At 39.9% G+C, this 22,080-nt stretch overlaps 1 protein-coding gene across 2 annotated transcripts in view; it reads left to right on the top strand.

Annotated features, from left to right (window-relative positions):
- The first annotated feature begins 19,688 nt into the window (after positions 1 to 19,688).
- Positions 19,689 to 22,080, top strand: part of CBLB (Cbl proto-oncogene B) — a 132,074-nt gene continuing 129,682 nt past the window's right edge. The window contains exons 1-2 of one of the 2 annotated variants that reach the window (XM_027681441.1): positions 19,689 to 19,818; positions 20,728 to 20,886. In XM_027681441.1, the coding sequence (XP_027537242.1) occupies positions 20,740 to 20,886 (147 nt within the window). In that variant the 5' untranslated portion in view covers positions 19,689 to 19,818; positions 20,728 to 20,739. The remainder of the gene's footprint in view (positions 19,819 to 20,727; positions 20,887 to 22,080) is intronic. The other variant, XM_027681442.1, reaches the window with a different exon arrangement.

A 22,080-nucleotide genomic window follows, 5' to 3' on the forward strand; every position in this document is an offset into this window, starting at 1 on the left:
TAAATTTTAGTGGTAAATGTCAAAAAAAGGGGAAGAGAGAGAATGGACTATCAATCCCACTCCTGCTGCTAGATAAAAGTAATGTAATAACTACTCTATTTCTTGCCCTGAATTTAGTTCTGTTTCACAGTTTTTGAGTAGCTGTCCTAGCGGATTTTTATGGCTTATGGCAAAAAAATCCAACCAAAAACAAACCAAACCAAAACATTTTGACTATAGACAATAACTAGATGCTTAAGAAAAGAGTTTCTGCAAATGCTAGAAGCTTATCATAAATGCCCATTTTGGTCATAGAATGTAACTGGCACAAATATCTGGTAGAGCACTTAAAGAGAATAAAGATCCAGATTCTGTCCAGAGATGGAAATACAGCAAATTATTGTAGTAGTCTATAACACAGACTACCGAACAATGCGTTTTTCTTCTTGCAGTGCATAGATGCTACACTGAAAGCCTGTTCCCATTAGCAAAAGTGCTGATCTTTTGTTAGTAATCAGATTAAGAGGCTTCTTTGAAAACTTTCATTAAATGTCATAAAGATGTGACTAGTATGCACTGACAGAGCACTAGAGCAGTAGACATCATGTTGCATTACAGAAGCTACTTTTGCTCTGGGATTCCTAGTACCTAACTCTTCTGCTGTTTTTACCTTGAAAACTTTGTAGTTTTGGTCTATTCCTCTTGAGCCACTTCAGTGTGCGTCATCAGTGAATGGGTTGCAATTACCTACTGCAAAATTTCTTGCCCTCTGATGATGATGTTAGGTAAGCAAAGACTCTATCAACTGCTCAGGAAGACAAGTCCTTGAAGGTGAGAAGTCCTGAATGAATATCTAATCCAGGTAGACTGTCTCTCAACCTAAGCAGAACATATCAAAAAACTGTTTGCTCAACAATGCCAAACTTTTTCAACAAGCTGCTAAGAGTTAAGTGTTTACAAAGAAAAACAGTTTAAGGTTTTATTCCTAAATGCTTGCAGAGATGCTTCAACTGGTTAAAAAGAGAAAGAACAGTTCTACATAGTGAATTCACAAATTTAAACAGGACATTTTCATGTCCAAAAAGTTAATGCACAATGAAATGTCCACACAATATAAAAGCCCTGGCATGTGGGGTGAAAAGGAAATAATGACTCTACTTATCAAGTTATGAATAAGCTGTTTAAAATGAAAAATCTGCCACAGATGGACTCTCTTAATCTGTATTTTGAACAACAGCCAAACTCAGACTTGATACTGAAACAGGATCAGAGTTGTTTCAGATCTGCCAGGACCAAGCCCTCAGACTGTCATTACTAGATTTTGGGTTAGATGATAAAATGTTTCTTTTTTTTTTTTTAATGAGTTTTCTGATCTCTTCATCTGACTCAAAATCAGATCCATATGTTATGGATGCTGAAACCATGCTGAATTTTAAGAAACCCAAACTTGCCTAGAATTCTCTTATTCTGTCCCATTGTTCTCTTAAAACAAAAGGTGCTTAGCATTTTAATACCCTTACTTCTTATTCCAGTATTCCCCAGCTTGAAGCAGGTTATGCTTAATAACAGAAAAGCAAAAGACAACTTCTGCACAGGGTTTGCTAGTTATGTTACATATGCTGTATTTTCTTACAGAGTATTTTTATTAAAAATTTAAATCTCTAAGAAGTTTCAGCAGCTGTACTTTTGAAAATTTAGTCCAACTGTCATTGCTCAAACAAAACAGTCTTTCATATTTCCTTTTTGTGAGCAGAACAATTGCAGGACTGGAATAAAAACTGGCAAAGGGAAATGATTAGCGGTGGATGTTCCTGCTACTGTTGCTTAGGGGTTGTCCCCGTCACATCTGAATAAGCCTTCTAAAACTTGATGATTGCTTTTCTGTAGCAAAGGAAGTGATCGAATTAACCACAGACCATTTGTTTCTCCTGTTGTTAACTCATTTCATTTCTTACTGATGTCTAAACATATTGCAGAGTGGACTTTTTTCCCACTTATTAGAGATTATTGTCTGCATGTCTAATTAGGTATTCTACCATTGCAATAAACAATCCAAAGATGTTATTTTTCTTCTGAAATTATCTCTTATTTCAGTTATGCAGCTTGAAATATCTCGGCAAAACAGGTAATTCAGCACTTCTATCAGGCCCCTCAGAGGAACTAAGGCAGACAACCAAAAAAGAAAAGCACCAAAATAAATGGCTCACCTTAGAAAAAAAATAAGCTGAAAGAGCTGGTGCTTTTAAGAGGACATTAAAAATCAATAGTGAAGTATGTTCTGAAAAGTAAAACTGTAATGCAACAACAGAGGCCCTGTCAACAGCACAATTGCCTGTGAAACAAGAGGGGAGGAAACTAATTTAAATAAACCACAGGACTATCCTTCAGCAAAGCAGCTTGTGTAAGATTCTCCACTGCATTTAAGCAACATCGTGACCTTTGATTTTCTTCAGTCCAGTTCCTGTTTATGTAGCTTATGACCTGGTTACTTATCAGTTCAGAGAAAAAGAGAAGTCCCTTTATAATTCTTTACTGTCTACTCAAATTTTGCGCTCAAGCACAGAGGAACAGAGTACTTTTCTAACTGTTTGCCCTCTTTTCAGAATAGATGGGTTGGATGAGGACAGTAAGAGACAGCTTGAACAGGCACTTCTGCTGCCTGTTCAGATTAAGAGAGACAATGCAGAGATTGAGAGCAGCAGTAAAGGTTATAGGTGAAATAAGAGGCAAATTACTACTACGAGGCTGCAGGAAGGAAGCTAGAGGAATTCTGACTCACAGGTGTGTCTGAGTCAGTATTTCTTGTGACGATGGCTGGGAGAGGTGGTAAAACTGCATTTCCCTTTGCTTGGGCTATGATTTCAAAACACAACCAGTTGTGAACAGACATCAGCATTATGACGTCTCTCCCCCAGCTGCAGTGGGAAAACTTGCAAGCACCCAGACTGCATTCCAAATCCTTTACATATGTGTAGGATAAAAGAAGAAACAACCTCCTTTCATGAAGCCCTATAGTTATAATTTAAGATTCAGCAAAGTGAAAACTGGATGTTAATATTATTTATGAACAACAATACATGGTTATGCTTTCTACCTACCTAAAGACTCATCCCCATTTCACTGCTTTTGCATCCTAAATAACTTCCCAGTTACTACCTCACATCCAACATTGCTCTCAAATACTAAATTTCAAACACAAGAACATGCGTGCTTCTTTCACAGAGGTAACTACCACATGCATTGCAGCGTCAGTTCTCTCTGAAGGGAACCACCAATAAACTTGGGAACTTTGTTGAACTGAGTCATTTCCACTTTTGGTATGCACTACATATCGCATAGTTAGTATGCAAAAAGTTAGTATTTTCTAGCTGTAGTTGAAAATAGATTTTTAAATATTACATGTGGGATTCTTGTAGTCTTTTGTAGAGGACAGGATTGCAGGAACTACAATCTTCCTCTCAGAAACTGGAGACTAACAAAAGGGTTCTCCTAGAACAATAAACCCAAGTGATTACAACCCTTATACCCCATTTCCTACACATACAGAGAGAGTTAAATTGTTTGCATTATAACTGAAATGCTCTGCATTTTATCAGTAGGATTCTTCTGAAAAATTAAGGAACATTTTTTTTGCTAATAACGACCCCCACTTAGTTCAAAATTGATCCAGAACTATTATTCATACAAATATTCACAACCTTTTGCAGCTTCATCTAAAACCTAACATGAGGGAAGAAAAGTTTCGGACCATTTATTACAAAGGACTTCTGCCATCAAAGGGGCACGAGTCCATCTTGAACGACAGATTCTTTCAGGTCATTTGGGAACCACCTTTGATTGACAGGTAGACAAGGGTACTCTCAATACTTAGTGACTATCAAGCAGAATAACTTTGCCCTTCCCATTTTCCTCTGTATGGTAACATACCAGACAGCTTAAATATTGTCATATGTCTCAAGGCAGGGAACTGCCTCTTAAAAGTTACTGGCAGGAAAACCTTTTTTAAAAATTATGAATTATTTGCTGCACGCTCATTCTTTTTTTAAAGGAGAGTCACGTGAACATACAGGAAATACATCTGGAGCAAATGAAAATATCTGCTCCTGGACCTAGGCCTGATGCCAAAACAAAGCATCAGAACTTGGACTGACAATCTGAGAACAAAGCAGGAGCAGAGATGTCCACTAACACTAATAGTATGTGCCCACTCTATAAGGAACAGCACTTCATTCTTAAAAGTAATGCTACTTTCATACTGAAGAATGGCAGTTAACCAAAATACTCAAACCCACTTTTGACCTGCTATGTGTCATATAGTCTGACTAAAAAAAGATTTAGAGCCACATGAACCATCTGATTACATACAGCAAGACATTAAACAGGGATACGATAAAAATAATGCTGAAACTACTGTGGAAAAGAACTCTATGAACAAGAAAGTAGCAAGCGCAGATGAGCCGAGCTTTACCGGTAAGTATTAGTGATTTATGACAAAACAGCTGCATTGAGACATTTAAACCACTTCCCCAGCCCCCTCTCCCCCCATTGCTAGCTGTCTGTTACTAGTTGGAAAGACTCTCGGTTCTACTTGCCTGCTTGGCATTTAGCGCCATTCTCCACCCACACAGCCTACTCAAAATGGCACCCACACTGGAAATTTTGTGCTTTTCGACTTCTATTTTCCATCTGTATCAAATTCCACAACATTCCAGCTGCAATTCTAGAAGTCAGCTAAATTTGTTGTCTTCATGCCTGCCCTGTTGTTCAAGCTCATTCTCCCCTCTCTTTTTTTGCCCTCCTGTTAAGCAAGTTGGGCAATTCAAACACTGTCATACCCCATGGAGGGTAAAAGTTAAACAGATTGCATCCAACGTGCAATACTTAAAAGATCAATAAACAGGGTAAAAACAACTGAAAAAGTGAACGCTGGCAAGTTCCTGCATTCAACTTTTACCAAAGCTGAGATTTCACGAAGTTAGCGTCCCAGAGCTTTCAAGAAATTTCACAGATCTGGAACATGCACCGCAGAATTCCTCTACTTTGGGAATGCACTTTATCCTTATCTCTAGCTGTCATAAAAAAAAAAAAAAAAGATGATTGGAATCAAAGATAGCAGTTCAGCTTAGTATAGAAACTTCAAGAAAAAGTAGCTCTCTCAAGACAACCTTCTGTTCTATTCCTGCATAAACTGGCAGAGACAACACTGTTAAACAACAAAACTGAGCACCTCTCTCATTCCCTGCTGTCTGCCTGTATATGGGGCAGGTTACTGTCAGGATAATGTGTCCCACAAATGCCTTCCAGGGGCATCCAGGTGAAAGCACACACATGTAGTTACTCTACCAGGGGCTGCTTCCCTCCTCACAGAAGTCAGCCACCCACACACCTGCCTTTGTTATAGAGCAGCAGTGCTGAGAACAGTAACTTAGGAAACTCTTGCCAGCCCAGAAGGAAGTGAGAAAGGTCTCTCCTGGAAGCGAATTTCACCACAGCTAAGTGAATAGAAGGTGCTCATGTGTTTCAAAAGTGCAGGAACAGATACACAGCAAACTAGCCATATGATGCTAAGTATCTGGGCTTTCTTCATTTTTGTTATCAGCTGCGGTTGGTTCAAAGATTCATCACGCATAAAATGAACTGATTAATTTTGAAATGAGCAAAGAAGTTTTGTTTCAGGAAATACTGAACTCATGCTGGTTGGGGACTGCAGAGTTTTAGAGGAAGAGTTCCCTGGAGCAGTTCTCAATGGACCAGCTGTATTGGCCTTGGAGGGGTAGACAGTGCAGAACTGCAGATACAGACGTGAGAGCCCTTTTTTATTCCTGTTTTTAAAGAAGTCATAAGGTTACAGCTAAACTGATCAGTGAAAGCAGCAAGTAAAAAGACACAAGACAAGCACCCCACCTCAGGCAACCTATTTACAAGCTCTTTAAAACTCATGTAGTCAGGAAATGGAGACAGACTTGTTTGAAAATAGCTTAGAAATAGCATGACTATACAATCCTTCTCTCTTAATAACCACATGTATTAGTATGGTTACATTATATGAATTTCAATAGCCCTTGCCTTCAACATGAAGAAAATTTGTTTCTGATTTTATTTTCTGGACTCCAACAGACACTTTGCAATGAGAGTTTGCAATCATGCTTATAGCATTTCTTTCTGATGTCTAAAGTGCCTAGTAAACAGGCTCATAGTCCAGAAAGTGGTACACCCAGTCTCACACAATAACAAACAACTGTCTCATCACAGTCCACAGTGGACATGCTCTGTTATTCATTCCAGCAGACTTCTGTGGATCCAGATGCTGTTGTACAATGCAACACCTCAGCTTTGCATAATCAATTGTATGAAAATGTCACCCACAAGGGTAAAAAGGCCTTTCAGTCCCTCTGAAGCTAAAGCATTCACACTGGCACTAGGAAATAATGAATAGAAACATATGCCCACTGAAGAGACCCACATATTTTGGAATCTTTGACTACACCCAAAAAGAAAGCACTAAGTGTTCGGCAATGAGATGGTTCCCAGGATGTTACAGTAAACATCTTTTGCAGATTAGATTTTCCATCTGAGTTGTCCTGAACAGCCAGTTCTCTAATACCAAAGTGATCTGAAACAAGCAGAGACAGCAGGTTTTGCACAGTGAAGTTCTCACACTGTGTCTGACCACCACCAACCACTAGCAGCATGCATCCTAGGAGCTGCAAGCCCACACCTTTCACCCAAGAAAGGTGGTCCAGATAAATGCTCTGCAGAAAAGTGAGCTCAGCTCTCCTGCTTATTCTTCTTTTTCATTAGGCATACTGCTATGGAATCCAAAGCCCTGTGAAGACACAGAGGCGAGCCTATCCACAGAAATGCCTTTAGTCATAGTTGAGTCTCTTGCTTCCTATTCAACAATATCAATACAGTACCTCCTATTCAGCAGGTGTATAATTCCATAATCTAATTCAGGAACAGAAAGCTCAGCACTTCTGCCTATGACTGCTGTGGGAGATTAGGGGGGTTAGGCAGGAAGACAACAGATTGAGTAGAAGTAAAATCTAAGCCAGAACATTTCTTCGGAAAAATCAGTAGGAACCTGGCAGGGACCATTTCAACTTTCTGACATTTTTTTTGTCACCTTTGAAAAACAAGGAATATCAGACACTCAGTATGGTTCATAGCTTCCTTTTCTATCTTATTTGTCCTTCCAAGTTTTCCAGTTACGAATACACAAGGTTAAGGGAAGAGAGCTCATGAATCTGTGTGGGCAGTAGGAGCAAAGATTACAACTGAACTACTGTATTTGCTTTTCTGTGATACACACAATGTCACCATCACACTGTAAGCAAAGGCCTCTGGGGAGCCGAGAAGAAAAGGGCATAGAAGAAAAAAAGAACAAACAGTGACAGAAACAAAGGGCAGACCTTCCTTCTACGCCTTTTTCAATACTTCAAAGTGGATTTAGATTTTTACTGAAGTTCTCTTCTAAACAGTTTAATTATTTATTGCTGACTCTAACTACTTAAAAAAATTCACTTTGATGGGCAATTATTTCCCCCTTGTCCCTTGTATTGTCATGAAAAATAGGTTTCATTAAAATAATGAACAAGACAAACTAAGAATGCTGGTGGGAATTTGACAGACTCAAGATCTTAGTAAATCGTGCAGTTCAAAAGCATATGAGAAAATCAGATGCACTTAAATATGGTATTTTCTGATCTGTGTAAAAACTAGGCATGATCCAGTGAAGTCATTATGGAGAAGACTTCACTGGACTTCTCAGGAAGGGCAAATACAGGAATACACCACCCTAAGGATACAAGTAAACTTCCTCATCTTAAAAACAAGATGTAAAGATCTGCATTGTGATGATTTCCATTCTTACATGATTTGTATATTTATAAAAAAGGTTTATTCATCTTTTTGTGAGTAAAAATTTTGATTTCAAAAAGTGTCAAAGACCTGATGTTAGATCTGATAAGTAAGGGGGTTTTAATTTCATTTTAATGGTGAACACAGACTTGAGTTCTCATGCCAGTATAATGTAGAGCAAGGACAGAATGTAGGGCACTACCACTACAAGTTTTTATAATGACATGGCTTTCATATAATGGTTTAGGTAATTTTCTCTTTACTGTAAGTTATCATGCTTCTAGTCATTGTTCTTCCTAGTCTTTTTTCCAATTAATTTCTTTCATTTTTTCTCCCTCATTCACCCTTTTGCAATAACTATGACTGTCATGGCTATTTAAAAAGACTATTTCTTTCCATCACACCAACTGTACATGGAGAAGGTGAAATTGTCTTATTTGGCTCTATGGATAAATTTTACGTCAAAAAGAGAAAAAATTCAAAGAAATTGAACTAGTTTTATTCTTAGGCAGTCCTCGGTGTCCATTTTAAAAATGTCCTTTGAGAACTACAACCAAGCAGTCAAGATTTAAAGCTGCATTTAAGCAAGCTCATTCAAGCTCATCCATGGAAAAACTGTGAAACCAAACATATCCACTTTACACAGGATAAAGTTCTGCCTGTATGAACAAGATGTTTGACGTTGCCTAAATTTGCTTTTCTATACGTCACACACACATATACATACGTGGACAGAGAGACCCAAACAACTGAGAATTTGCAAACATGTATTTTTACATTTATGCTGCTAACCACCCTTGAAAATTTAGTTTTATTTTAACAACACACTTGGATACAGATGAAGCTTAAGCACACATAAGTAGCTGAAAAATGAGACAATTAATACGCCACTACACAGAGAAAGTGATTAAGCACCACTAAAGACATAAATCCACAAAACCGAGTAAACTTGACCATTTACAAGATGATCTGGAGAGCTACATTTTACATTTTGGTTTAAACCAAGACAGTCCCGCTAATGTTAATTTACTCTAATTTTATATCTCTCCTGAAAAAGGTTCAATATATTTTAAAAATATCATAGTACCATTACATTATAAGACTACCATTAAAAAAAAAGCTTTGAGAATATGTAAAATTAGATCTCTCAGACTACACGGTCCTTAAATGCTTCATGCAATACAGTGAAACAGTAGTCATAATTAGTACCAATGGTTTTCATGCTGATTCTATAACATTATCGTTCTGAAAAAGAACATCAGCTGAGTGAAATCAAATGGTACTTTTACTCCTACAAGCCTGTAGTAACTTCACCTAATAGAATACTCCTTGTTTGTTTGGACTAATCTGACATGATTATTTCCATGATTTCACTAAAATTCCACTAAAATACAATACAATTGCACAAGCAAGATCTAAACAAGGCTTCACATAACAACTGCATTTGTGGGTACACCATTGCATAGAAGAGTTGTAACTCCAGCTAATTGATTAGATTCTAAACTATTGCCAAAGTTCTGACTAATTCTTATCCTACTTCTTATTCATAAGCAGCTTATACAGAGTATTTTAATATTTTAAATTTTGTCTGGGAGGCCCAATTAAAAACAAACAAACAAACAAATCTCATGACATTTTTCTGTTCTACTCAGTGGATGAAGGAGTTATAGTCAAATATTCACAAAGAATATAAAATTTTTTGAGCTCAAAACTCACTTCCCAGTATTCAGTCAAATTTCGCTATTTCAGCAACCAAATATTCTTTGAAAGTAAACTACGACTTCTCTAAGCTGCTCAAAGTGAAAATGCAGAAAGTTTGAGAGTGCATCAAGGTAAAGTATCTTGTAAAAGAAGTTGAACTGACTGACAGATAAGCTGGAAGTAACTGGAAATAGATCAAGTGCTATTTGCATAAACAGTGAAGAACACATATTTCTTTCTTACAGGAACAGTTATCTTAGTAAACCAACACCTTAGTATATACAGTTTAGCTTTATCTGTGGTACCTACCAGGAAGGGTTCAGAAACTCTGGAAAACATGATAAACAAATACATTTGAATTAACCATATGAAGTCTTCCACAACATACTGCTTTCACACCATTGCTGCTACCAGCACAATGCTGATCTGTAATAAACTATTCACCTACACCTCTATAAGGAACAGGTACTTGGTATAAATACTATTTCATCTATTTGAAGATAACTCTACTCATTTAGTCCGGCTGAAGAAGGGAATCCTCAACTCATCCAAAATCACGAACACATGAGAGCACTTTGAAGAAGATCCAAGGCTGATGTTCGTATGACAATGTCAGTGAAACCAAGGTATTTAACTACAGCCACAAGCCTGTATTTTTAGAGATGTCAATCTCAGCTTGATGTTTAGAGCATCTTCTGACTGCTCTCTCCCATTATTTTGCCTCATCTTCAATTCCTTTCTTCCTCCTTCAGAGGTCATTGGTACAGCTGCATCTGAAGATAAAAGTTCTGCCTTCACACAGTAGCACAAGAGGACCTGGAATTGAACACTTTTTCCAAGAGGGTGTTTATATAATCACTACATTCCTTGAAGATTTTAAAAATATTTTATTTACTGTCCAAATCATCTTATTTCTGAGCAGTTTACCTTCTGTATTTCTGCTTTTTGGCTCAACCAACTACACTCTTCATAGGCTTCAATGCTCAGTAATCATGTTTGATAGATTTAAAATCCAACTGGCATAATTTAGCCAAGTGGAAAAAAAATAAATATAGAAAGCTAAAGAGTCAAGGTAAGTAAGTCCAAAAGAGAATATTTTCAGCCTTGACCAAAGGAAAAAAAAAGAAAGAGATGCATATTATGATTTTTTTCCTTTACAAAGTGTTCCACATTTTTAAAATATTTGAACTGGCATGCACTCTGTCAAACACTCTACCATGCTCTGCTTTCTAAAAGTGCAGATCTGCCTAGTTTCCATAAGAGTCACAACAACCTATAATTCCAGTGCCAGAAAGTTAAAACAGATATTCTACACAGGCAGGAGATATGGCAGTTGTACAGGAAAAGACACTCTGCTGAACTAAGCCAGGGTAACTCTGTAGAGTTTGCTATGTCATGAGGCTGTGCAAGATTAAGAAATCAGGTTGAAAAGCTTTGAATTTAGGAGTAGCAGAATGTGCCTTTATTCAGGGTCTACAAAGTGAATTACTCCTGCCATTATACTGCTTTAGCTGACCACAGAGCTAAGAAGAAAGGTAGTAAGAATTTCCATACATCTGAAAAAGTTGCATTGAGTTTGTACAAAAAAAGGAACAATACTATGCTTTGCTTCTGTTTGTCACCAGAAGGAGTAAGTTCTCTGAATATATTAACTTTTCTATTTTAAAGCATTCGTCTTCTTCAGAAGACGCCTTTTAAAGTTCTCTTTTGGAAGCCAAAGCCAAGCTTCAATCAATCCTTCCAATATATGGACTTTGTCCCCTGGAAGCTATATAGTCTCTTCACCTGTATTAGTGAAGCCAGACAGCAAAGGAAGGAGCAAATACATTATATCCACATGAACAGTATGGGGAGATTCTTGGTGAGGCTCTGGGCACATGGACCCAACCCCCCAGCACTCTCTCACGTGTCAGCAGTGCAACTGAGCCCTCCCTGAGCATGTCATCATTTATCAGTTATAGCCTTGAGTTAGAAAGAATAATCCAAAAGCCCATTGACACAACAAGTCCAAAGCCAACTCATATAGTACAGAGGAACTGAGGAGTTAATGAGCCTATATTATTCCCCTTCAATCTGACAAAATTTAAGCATCCTACACGTGAAAAATACACAGTCTGAGATGTACCTATGGTAAAAGTGAAGTGTTTGTTCCAGATCAACTTCAGAAAACCAGGTACAAGCAGATGAAAGCATTCAAGGTTTTTAGAATTAGCAAGCAACTCTGCACCTCAATGCACCTTCAAAAAGAGAAACCTTCACATACCATAAATTTCAGAAATTACCAAATATCTGCTTTTATAAGATCAGCCTGCCTTTTCAAGGATTAATGAACAGGCATCTAATCAGATCACTATTTTTTTTTTTTTTAATTCTGGATACATTGGCTATAGATAAAAGAAAAACACATGAAAAAAATTTCCAAGACACAGGACTTTCCTATTTCCTCCAGCCTTTCTTTGTAGTCTCGGACAAAGACATCAAACATTAAAAACTCAGTAGCTGATATTCTCTTCTAACAGGACTAAGCCTGACACACTATCCAAACTGCTGACATGTAAGAACATTAACAATATTTCTTGTGAAAAAAGGAATTTAGACTCTTTCTTTCACAAAAACACAAAAATAAGTCAAACTTCAAAATTAGGGACAATATAGGAAATATTATGAAGACTGTCTTCTATTCATATCTACATAGAAAAACTGAAGAGAAATTTTCATTTAATGTGGCAGACTGAGGACCAACCATATGGTGTACCTGGTGCCAAAATTATACAGCTGTTCAGAGATACAAGGCTTTAATCATGAATACTTCATTCCTTAAAAAGCGAGCACTGGAACACAGTCTGGCTAATTTGCACAAAAGCAGGATAAAGCCTATGAGGAGCTGTCATTGAACATGGATGACTGGTGGATAGGTAGAGAAATTGTCTTAGCATTGTCAGTTCTGATGAAATAAGAGTTTGAGAAGAATTGAACTACATAAGAAGACATTTTTTTGTCCCCTAGAGTACTACAATATTTGAAGAAAAGTTGTAAAATACCAGACCCTTTCTGAAAAAGCAAGAATAACAGAAAGGAGAGAGGAAAATACTGGCACAACAGGCTTGTAAGACAGTATAGCTGCTTTTGCATTTACTAGCAAGTGAATGGTAACTGAACAAAATAAAACCACAGGTAAATAAAACTGCTCAAGAAAAAACCCAAAACAAAAATAAAATCGCAGTCCTAGTAATTAAAACTACTTTTTTGCAGTTTGATACAAGGTTCACAATGTTCTGCTCCACAATTTCTGACTGCCTAAATAATGTAAATGTTTACAGTGTATCCATGCAAAACTGGATACATTGAAAACTAGACAGAAAAATGAAAGAAATTCAGCTAAAGACATTAATTCAAGCTTCACTTCATTATTAGCTTTACTTTGACCTCTTTTTATTTCATTTGACACAGTATGCCTTAATCTGAAACTTAATGGAAACAAATGTTATACTCTCTCACAAAACACAATTAATAGAATAATGAAAAAGCACATTTTGATGTAGTATTCACTATTGCTCAAAATACGACTTCTTAGTGCATTAAAATGAACATTTTCAAAAGGCAAAAATCACTTATTTCTCTCCCCAGAAGTCTGATTCACTGTTTTTCATTTTCCTCTTTAAAAAAGTCTTGTAATGAAGTAGAAAAATAGAGTCACCAACTGCATTATGCAGAATGAGCAACTGATGCAAAAATCTTATAAGCTCAGTCTGAAAATAACTGAATGCTTTGAAGCATGCAGAAAATAATTACAAATACCAAATGCATTCAGTTTGTGTTTGCAAATGACCTATGCAAAAGGTCAAAAATTACTCAGTTCTATTAAAATAGACTTGCCTTACGAAACATATGGTTTACTTTCCGTGTGGAAAAAAATAACTTATTTTAAATGAAGGTAAGTAAGCAGAGGGAAAAAAAATCCAACATGTTTACCAGTCAAAGACAAAAGGTTTCTGTCTTTGTTCACAACCAGTGTTGGTAGACCTTGAAGTACACAGGAAACAAGATACACCACAAATTCACAGTCAAACAGATTATAGCACAAAAAGTTGTCCTGTTTTAGAAGGATGGACAAGAATATTAGAAGCTACGAGTGGCACAGAAAAAGTAATTTAAGAAATAAATCATCATGATTAAGCTACAATTTCCGAGCACTGCATTATTTCCCTGTTTAACTATAAGACACTGTCTTACTCAACTAAAAACATTGCTTTTTGAAAAAAAAGCCTATAGGACAGTGTCTCATTTGACTATTTCAATTAAAGCTGCTAGTAATAGAGTTCAAATCTCCACTAATTGAGGTTATTTCAACTTGCAAAAGCACAGAGGAAGTGTTTTTGATGCTAAACTGTGTTCCATAGACACAGGCTTGTTTCCTGTCAAAGCTTAACTGTTACTTCAGAGAAAGATGGCAATGCAAAGTCCCTGGGTGTATTTTACAACCATTTACCCAATTTGAAAAACTTAGACATTTTGGTGAAAGTAGAGCTATTTGAATGGAACAAAACAAAAACCTCCTAATTCTCAAGTCGAACAAGAAAACCTGGTTGCATTTTGGCAGGATATTATACAGGATGTTGGAGCTAATGCTTGCTCCTATTGTTTTATCACATCAAGACTGGGAAGAACCAAGATCATTGCACTTGAAAGGAACAGGAGAATAATAAAAAAAAAAGGAAAGAAAAGATATAGACATTGATTTTTTTTATGCTATCACACAGATGAAGTAAATACAAGAGGTAGTGCTAAAATGATAGGACTTAGTTAAAGCCTTTGCACCTGCTCTGGCAGATGGATGCAATTAATAACAGAAAAGAGACAGAAGATCACAAGTAAAATTGCTCCCTGAGGGTTAGGTTGTTTTAAAATTAAGCTGACACACTTTTTTAATACGATATATTAGGGTGGAGACGTGTTTTGAAGTGGGCTATCTAGTTTACAGCAAACAAACTCATTAGTGAGGTGTATACACAAACACAGGCCTGGCCCCACAATTAGTTTTCATACTCATTCTGCAAACAGAGAATGCATTTTTTAATTACTCATAGTCAAGCAAATGGTTGTGCTGTATTTTGCACGGGAAACAATATCATACTTGATTTGCTCCTAGTGCAAATGAAAGATTGGAAAACGTGAGCATAAGAGCCCTAGTCAGTAAAATTCTTGCCAGCATGCTCTTTAAGTTCACTCATCAAGAAGCCAGTTGAGAGTAATTTTGTTATTTGAAGCCCAACCAAAATTAACAAAGATGAAACGTCCCCTATTACACTGTGTATGCACACGTGTTTATTCATATGCACTCAAACTCCAACTATAGCTGTGTGGTTACTACAGCCACAACAACCCAGGCACACCACGAAATGTGGTGCTAGATCATTAAGATAGTCCCTAGCAGTTTTGGCCCATGTTAGCAGGTGTTTTCCTAAACAAATCCCAGGGAGGTTCAGGGTCAGCACAGGTCACTCCTTGGATGTAGGTGTTTTGGATGTGGGCTGTGAGGGGGTGGTGAAGGTGGTGCAATTTCAGTAAGAATGGTGACCACCAGCCCTCTGCCAGGCTGCCAGGCCTCAGGGCCTGAGAACAGAGCCTGGTTCATTTTATTTACAGGTACAGACAGAGCTAAATTTAGCTCATCTTCCAAACCAAGGATGAAAAGAGGATTTAATTACTCAGCAGAGGGAACTAACACAGCAACACTGCATTAGCATCAGTTGTACTGCAACAGCCTGCTGGAGTAATTATGGATTTTTACAGTGTATGGAAACTTTGAAAAGCAGTGGGTGCTTTTTTTATTTCTTACAGTAGTTCAACAGCAAAGGGGGTTGAACTGTTACACTATTCACATTTCACGTGTGAAAATAATATTTTTTCATTTCTAGAAACCACTAACAAAATCTTTTAAAAAGTAAGCTTGACTACTTGATGACCATGAAAAACAGAAGCTAAGTAAATGGAGAAAACATAGTTAAAGGTAGCCAAATTAACCAGATAATAATTGCACAACAAACTGTCACTGTTACTACCAATTTTCTGTAAGTAATTATCCACTAAGGCAAGGAAAGCATCTATTATTATAGCAACTTAAATTATCAGTAAGAGAATATTTAGTGCCACAGGTGATTGGTTTTGCTTTCTGTCTCTCAGTTTGCTACAATAAAAAAGGTAAATACATTGCAATCTACATTAAAAGTTACCCATGCCGGTGGCTTGCAGCTTAACAACGGGAGGTTTTTTTAGATCTGAAGAGCCTAGCAACATTGAGGGCACTGTAAAATAATAACATGAAAGGATCTTCCATTTGCTCCACTTGAATATTCTTAACAACTATTACAGGTGACTATGTAATAATTGGATATGGGGGGAAGAGGGTGTGCAAAAGACATACATATCAAAAATGGGCTAGCAAAAACGTATTTAAGCAAATAGTCCTGGATCTTAGAGTTATCTGTTGTTACAATAGTTAGCTTTTCCTTTCTTTCTTTTTTTTTTTTTGTTTGGGTTGTGGAATGTGGGTTCCTTTCTTGGTGTTTTTGTTTGGTTGTTTTGTTTGATGTGTTTACAGAACAGATAAAGGTAGGGCACCAAAATGCCAGCAGGTTTCAGTGGCCCTTACAAGTCTCAGCTTCCCAGCAAAAAGAGACCAGCTGCTTTCTGCTTGGGGATGGCACATGCTGAGAAGAGGGTGACCTTGTCAGAGTTCAGCCATTAAACCACTGCCTGACACTGCAGAATGCTACGCCCCCATGAACAGCTGCCTTTTCATCACATATGTACACATTCAGTCAAAACACAAAGAAATTACTTTAAAAGTTTTTAGGATGCTGCGAGAGCCCGAGTGCTGTGTTAAAACTAGCAAGAAGTCGCTCCCCATTCAAATCTTGAAATAGATGACTTAAGCTTTTACAAGCATTGCTACCATGTCCTTTAACTCAGCACATCTTCTACTATATTAACCTTATCTTATTTATGTTGCTATAAATAAAACCTACATTTGACCTCTTCATTGTTCTTATGTTTCAGTGTATTCGGGCAAAAAGTCACTTGTACCACAGCAAAAAATACACACAGATGACAAAAGCTCCCAAACCACATGTATTGACAGACTGCAGAAAATCAGTAATATTTTAATAGCTGGTGAACAAAGAAAACCAAACCAAAACATCCCTCTTGCTTCCAACTACTGTCAATTGCTCTTTGATGGAATTCATTCAAGAGAAGCAACATGAAGTTTCATTCATAAGGCTGTCTAAGAACTCCAGAGAAATGAGTCACCAGGAAAGTAAAAAAAAAAAATCAAACCAAACAAAAACTAAAACAAAAACACAACTACCCCCCCGAAAAAAAACCCCAAACCAGTTAACAGATAGGAAAATACTGCAATGGATGAATATAACTGTTATTTTAATTTTAATCTCTTGTATCTATTTTCTCCCTACCAAGCAGCTGGGCTTTTCAAGAAGTCACATGATCTTGCCTTTCACTAAAATACTCAGATCTGAAATTCCTACTTTACGAAGGGACTTAAAGAATTCAAAACAAGGCTTGTTTTACACTGTCTTGATGCCTTTATCACATCCACTCACAATCACCTTCACTCCACAAATTTTACAGATTTTGACCAAATCCTGGATGACATCCTAATGATGTCATCATTACATGACTCTTTAATACCTTAACTAGGCTGAGGATCAGTCTTATGTAACATAGAATTCTCAAAATCTGTTCCCTCAGATTTACCTTGTTTCCCTTCTGTAGTGTTTTCATACAGTGATTAAAACACAGATCCAAACTGTCATGTTCTCTAATATAATAAGAAGTAAAATAAACAGTTGGAGAGCTTATGAGTAAACGAGATCTGTGGAGGCATTTTAATTGTACATACATCATTTTGGGGCCTTAATTAGACACCAAACTTACCTATGCACCTTGCATATAGACCAAACAGCAAGATGCTGTTCCCAGAGAATCCAAGAACCTGACCTAGGTTTCTACTTTGAAACACCTTGTGGTCTCAGTGCACCTATTCATGGCAGACTAGCTTCTGGATTTAGTGTGTTGGAGAGCCTGAAGCTGGGCAGCAGGAATATCCTCACATGTTCTGCTGGACATCTACATTAACATACTGCTGCTGGTCTGCACCAAAATATTCCAGGTGGCCAGGACCTTCAGCAACCACCCTTTATGCTTATGCACCCCACAGATCCAGTGGGAAAGCCAAGTCTTTATGTTCTCCACTGCTAAGAAACACATGCCTTGAACTTCACACAGCAGCTGTTTGCTCCTCCTCTCTCAGCCTCACCTCTCAGCTGTCTTCTAAATAGCCCTGTCACCATGTGTGCTTCAAACCAAAAAAGCAATGCTGCATCTTCTAGTCCTTCCACAGCACAGCACAAAAAAAAGCCTGAACCATCTTTAATAGCTTTGATACTGAAGATGTAGGTATCTCTTTCACCTGCTTCTCCCTGCTGGCTTCCTTCCAACATGCACTCACATGACCCGCTGACTGCAAATCCCAGAATATCTGTACTTACTGTACAGCATCAGCCATAAAAAAACACTGTTTGAAAACCACTCACTTTCCCCATCAAACTGGGGAACTCTTAATAACACAATACAGATGCAGAGGGATGCAAGGAACCAAGCTGCTTGCTCCTGCTGGCTCTGTACTCAGATGAACTGCAAGACAACATGACTCAGCCCTAGACAGCTACCAAGTGGAACTCACAGATCATAGCTCTTGGCAGAGTGCAGAATATGAAGGGAATGACACAACAACAATGGAAACAAAACAATTGAAAGAACCAAAGATTTTACAAGTTCAGAAAAAGCATCAGATCCTCTGCTTTATTCACAACCAAACAAGAGATAGCAACGGAGTGAAGAGTCACTACCAACTTAATCTTATGAAAGCTGAGGTCCAAAGAAAAAAAGGACAAAGATACCTGCCAGGAAGAATTTTAAACCAACATTTAAAACAACACAGGGAAGAGAGTTTACAGAGCCTACAGTAAAATGAGAAGTTTCCAATCCACTTAAGGCAAGTAACTGTCAATTCATTGATATAATTTTATTGTTGCATGTGTGCCCAAGAAAGTAGCATTTTAAATCAACAGGAAGACATCTGCACTATATGCCTATAAATTACAATATAAAGAAAAGGAAACTGAAATACTCTACAAGCTTTACTACTGTTTTTCCTGACTCCTATTTTATTGGAAGTCAAAAGTCAGAAAAATTACGAACTATTAGGAAAAAGGGGGAATCCATTAAAAAAAATCCTGAAGAGGTGTTTTTGACTAGAAGGTGCTTACATACTCCCTCACCACCTTTGGGAGCTTCATGAGGCTCTCCAGCCCATTTCCAGCATGGAAATCTCAGCACTTGCTTAGGAGCAAACCTCCCTCCCTCTCAAAACAAAACAAAATAAACAAAAACCCAAACCCAAACAAACAAACAAACAAAACCCCCCCAAAAAAAACAAAACAAAAAAAAAATCAAGAGAAGAACCGAGACAAACAGAAGGTGAAGAAGTTCCTGTTCTTAGTGGCCACAAAAAACCCAGCAAACTCCCAGAAGCGAGAAGGGGAAGCGCAAAGGCAGCAAAAATGACTACTGATTGTTAACACACACCGAGCGCTCCCGCAGGCAGGGGTCCCACGGCTCCACCGGGAGAGGGAGGGACACGCTGCCATAGCCCTTGGAGACCCCACAGCCAAGGACAATGTCAGTGTGCGCGCCCCTGCCGGCACCCCGGCTGCCCCAAAGGCCTCAGGCCGTCCCCTGCGCCAGGGGGACCAGGTGAGGCCGGAACCACCCCTCCCCGGCTTCAACCACGGATCCTAGCCAGTTTTCCCACCACTCCAACCCCTCCTTCCCGCCTCCTCCCCATCTCGATCCCGAACCCCGCCGCCACCCCGCCCCGTGCCCAACTTCACGCCCATTTGCTGGAGGGCACGTCAATCAAGCTCAATGTCCCCTCACGATTGGCTGTTGTGTAGCGGCGGCTCCCGCCCGCGGACAGGGGGTGGGGCTCCCGCCGCGGCCCCGCCGCGCAGGCGCGCACGGAGTGTTGTGCCGGGGGTGGGCATGTTCCGAGCAGAGGAGCGGCCGCCAGCGCGCCGCGGGGAGGGGGCGGGAGCGGCACAGGGAGCGGGGCCGCCGCCGAGCCAGCCTCACTTCCCAGGAGTGCGGGGAGACCACAGCCTGCCGGGGGCTGCGAGCGGTGCCGCAGACAGACCTGTGCGTGTGCATCTCTCTCTCTCTCTCTCTCTCTCTTTCTGTCTCTGTCTGTCTCTCTTGCATGTGTCTGTAGGACTCTCCACACACGCGCGCACATTCCCACCCGCCCGCCGGGCGGGCTGGGCTGTGGTACGGGAGGGCAATGCAGGCGGCGGGGCAGCAGCTCCGCACGGCTCCCTGCGGGGCGGCAGCAGCAGCAGCGGCAGCTCAGGGCAGAGTCCCTGGGGCGGCCGGCGCGGAGCCGGGACGGGGCGCGGGCGCTGGGCGGGATGCGCTCCGCTCCGCCTGCCTCCCGCGTCAGGGGAGCCGCCGCCGCCGGAGGGAACGGAGCCTCGTCTGGAGAGACGCTTGGCCGCTCCGGGCTGAGGACGGGGGAAACGGCCGCCGCGGGGGCTCAGGAGCCTCCCTGCCCGCCCCCGGCTTTTCCCGGCGGCTCCCCTCGCCCTCGGCACTCGGCCGTGCCGCGCCAGCCCGTACATCTGTGTGCGCCGGGAGCCAGGTCCGCGCTGCCAGGCGCTGCCCCCGCCTGCCCTGCGGGTTCCTGCCTGCCTGCTGCCCTCGCTGCTTCTCCCTGCTCCCTCCTCCTCCTGCCCCCGCTCTGCCGCGGCCTCTTTTGTTGTGCGGGGCCGGGCATGGGGGCGCGGAGCCGGGCGCGGGTGTGCTCCCCCCTCCCGTCTGCCCGTGCCGGTGTTGACGATAAATCCGGGATCGCTTCTGCCAATGTAAACCCGGGCCAGGTGGGTTTACGCTGTTTGTCGTGAAAAGTTAAGCTTGTTCCTGAACATGCCCTGATCTTGCCCTTTCCTGCCCGTGGAGAAGGAAGTGTTGCCTCGCAGGCTGCGACGGGTTCTGTGACAAGATGTTTTCAGAGCACCTTGTGAGTCTGTGTTTCTCTGTCGTTGCGGCCAGCTTGGCTCCCAGATGGCCAATTCGATCAACGGCCGGAACCCGCGCAAGGGACGGATCCTGGGCTTCATCGATGCCATTCAGGATGCTGTGGGTCCCCCCAAGCACGCAGCTGCCGACCGGAGGACTGTGGAGAAGACCTGGAAGCTTATGGACAAAGTGGTGGGTGTCTCGGTGCATTCGTGTATACACAGTGAAGAATGGGACTATTTAAATAGGTGCACATGGGCAAACAGCTCCTTCCTGCAGCTCTGACTACTGTGCTGTGTGTGCCCCGGGAAGTAAGGGGACTTATATTTTAGATTATTTAAGCACCATTTGTCTTTTTTTATTTTTTTTTCTTTCCAGTGGCCTCTGGCTATGTTTTTTTTAATCTTGGTTTGTGGAGGGAAAACAAATGTGTGTGTTTGCCTTAGGCTATTGTTATTTTAAGATCCTTTAAAATGACTCAAACTTGAAGAGCTGTCCTGACCAAAAGCTGCTTAACTTAGACTTGTAATACATATTCTGTGTGTTTCGTGTTGGATCACACTGTTAGTCTGCAAACAAGACCTTCGAAGTATGAAACTTCAGTTAAGCTAATCGTCCTGTGAGACGTGTTGGTGATGGCAACATAGATGTGTTTGTGCTTTTAGGAATGTGCGTGGGGACTGGGGGATGTCACTCTTGTCAGTTTAGTAAACAGATTAGTATGGTATGCCTAACTTTTTAAGTATGTGTTCTGCATCTTAATGACTTAAAAATACTTCTACTCTTAATTTTGAAACTATAGATACACTGCATTGAAACTCATTTTTCAGGAAGTGAGGGGATAGACTGTAGTTTTTTAGCTCTTATAGCTCTCTGCACCAGCCTGATACATTTTCTTTAGTATTATATGGAATGACAGCTTGTATGATGGTAGATTATCTAGAAGAGTTCCTTACCAGTGGTAGGAACAGTTTGATTTTAACATGGATTGCTGTTCAGGAGATGCAGGCACTCTGCTTTGCACATGGGTTGATACTTAAGAGCTTCCTCTTGAAACTGCTGAGCAGTGAGGATTACTACCTGTTGGCCTTGGATCTGTATGGCAAGAGAGTTATGACTTTTTCTCTCAGTGATTCTTTGTGGTTAGTGTAACTGCTTGCTTTCCCTGTGGCTCTTGTAAAATATTTAACATTTCTTAAAGTTCATAAGTAGTTATACTGACATGGTGGAGATTATTTCTTGTAATATGCCTTTACAGGTGGTAACCTCAAAGTTTTTGTCTGTGTTCATGTATGCTCTACTTTTTTGATGCTCCAAGAATAGCATCTGTATTTCCACCACATTTTCTGATGATGTTTATAAACTTAAAACCCAGCCTTGATAGAA

The sequence above is a fragment of the Neopelma chrysocephalum genome, unplaced genomic scaffold, assembly GCF_003984885.1.
Source record: "Neopelma chrysocephalum unplaced genomic scaffold, ASM398488v2 Primary Assembly neopelma1_60, whole genome shotgun sequence".
NCBI lineage: Eukaryota > Metazoa > Chordata > Aves > Passeriformes > Pipridae > Neopelma > Neopelma chrysocephalum.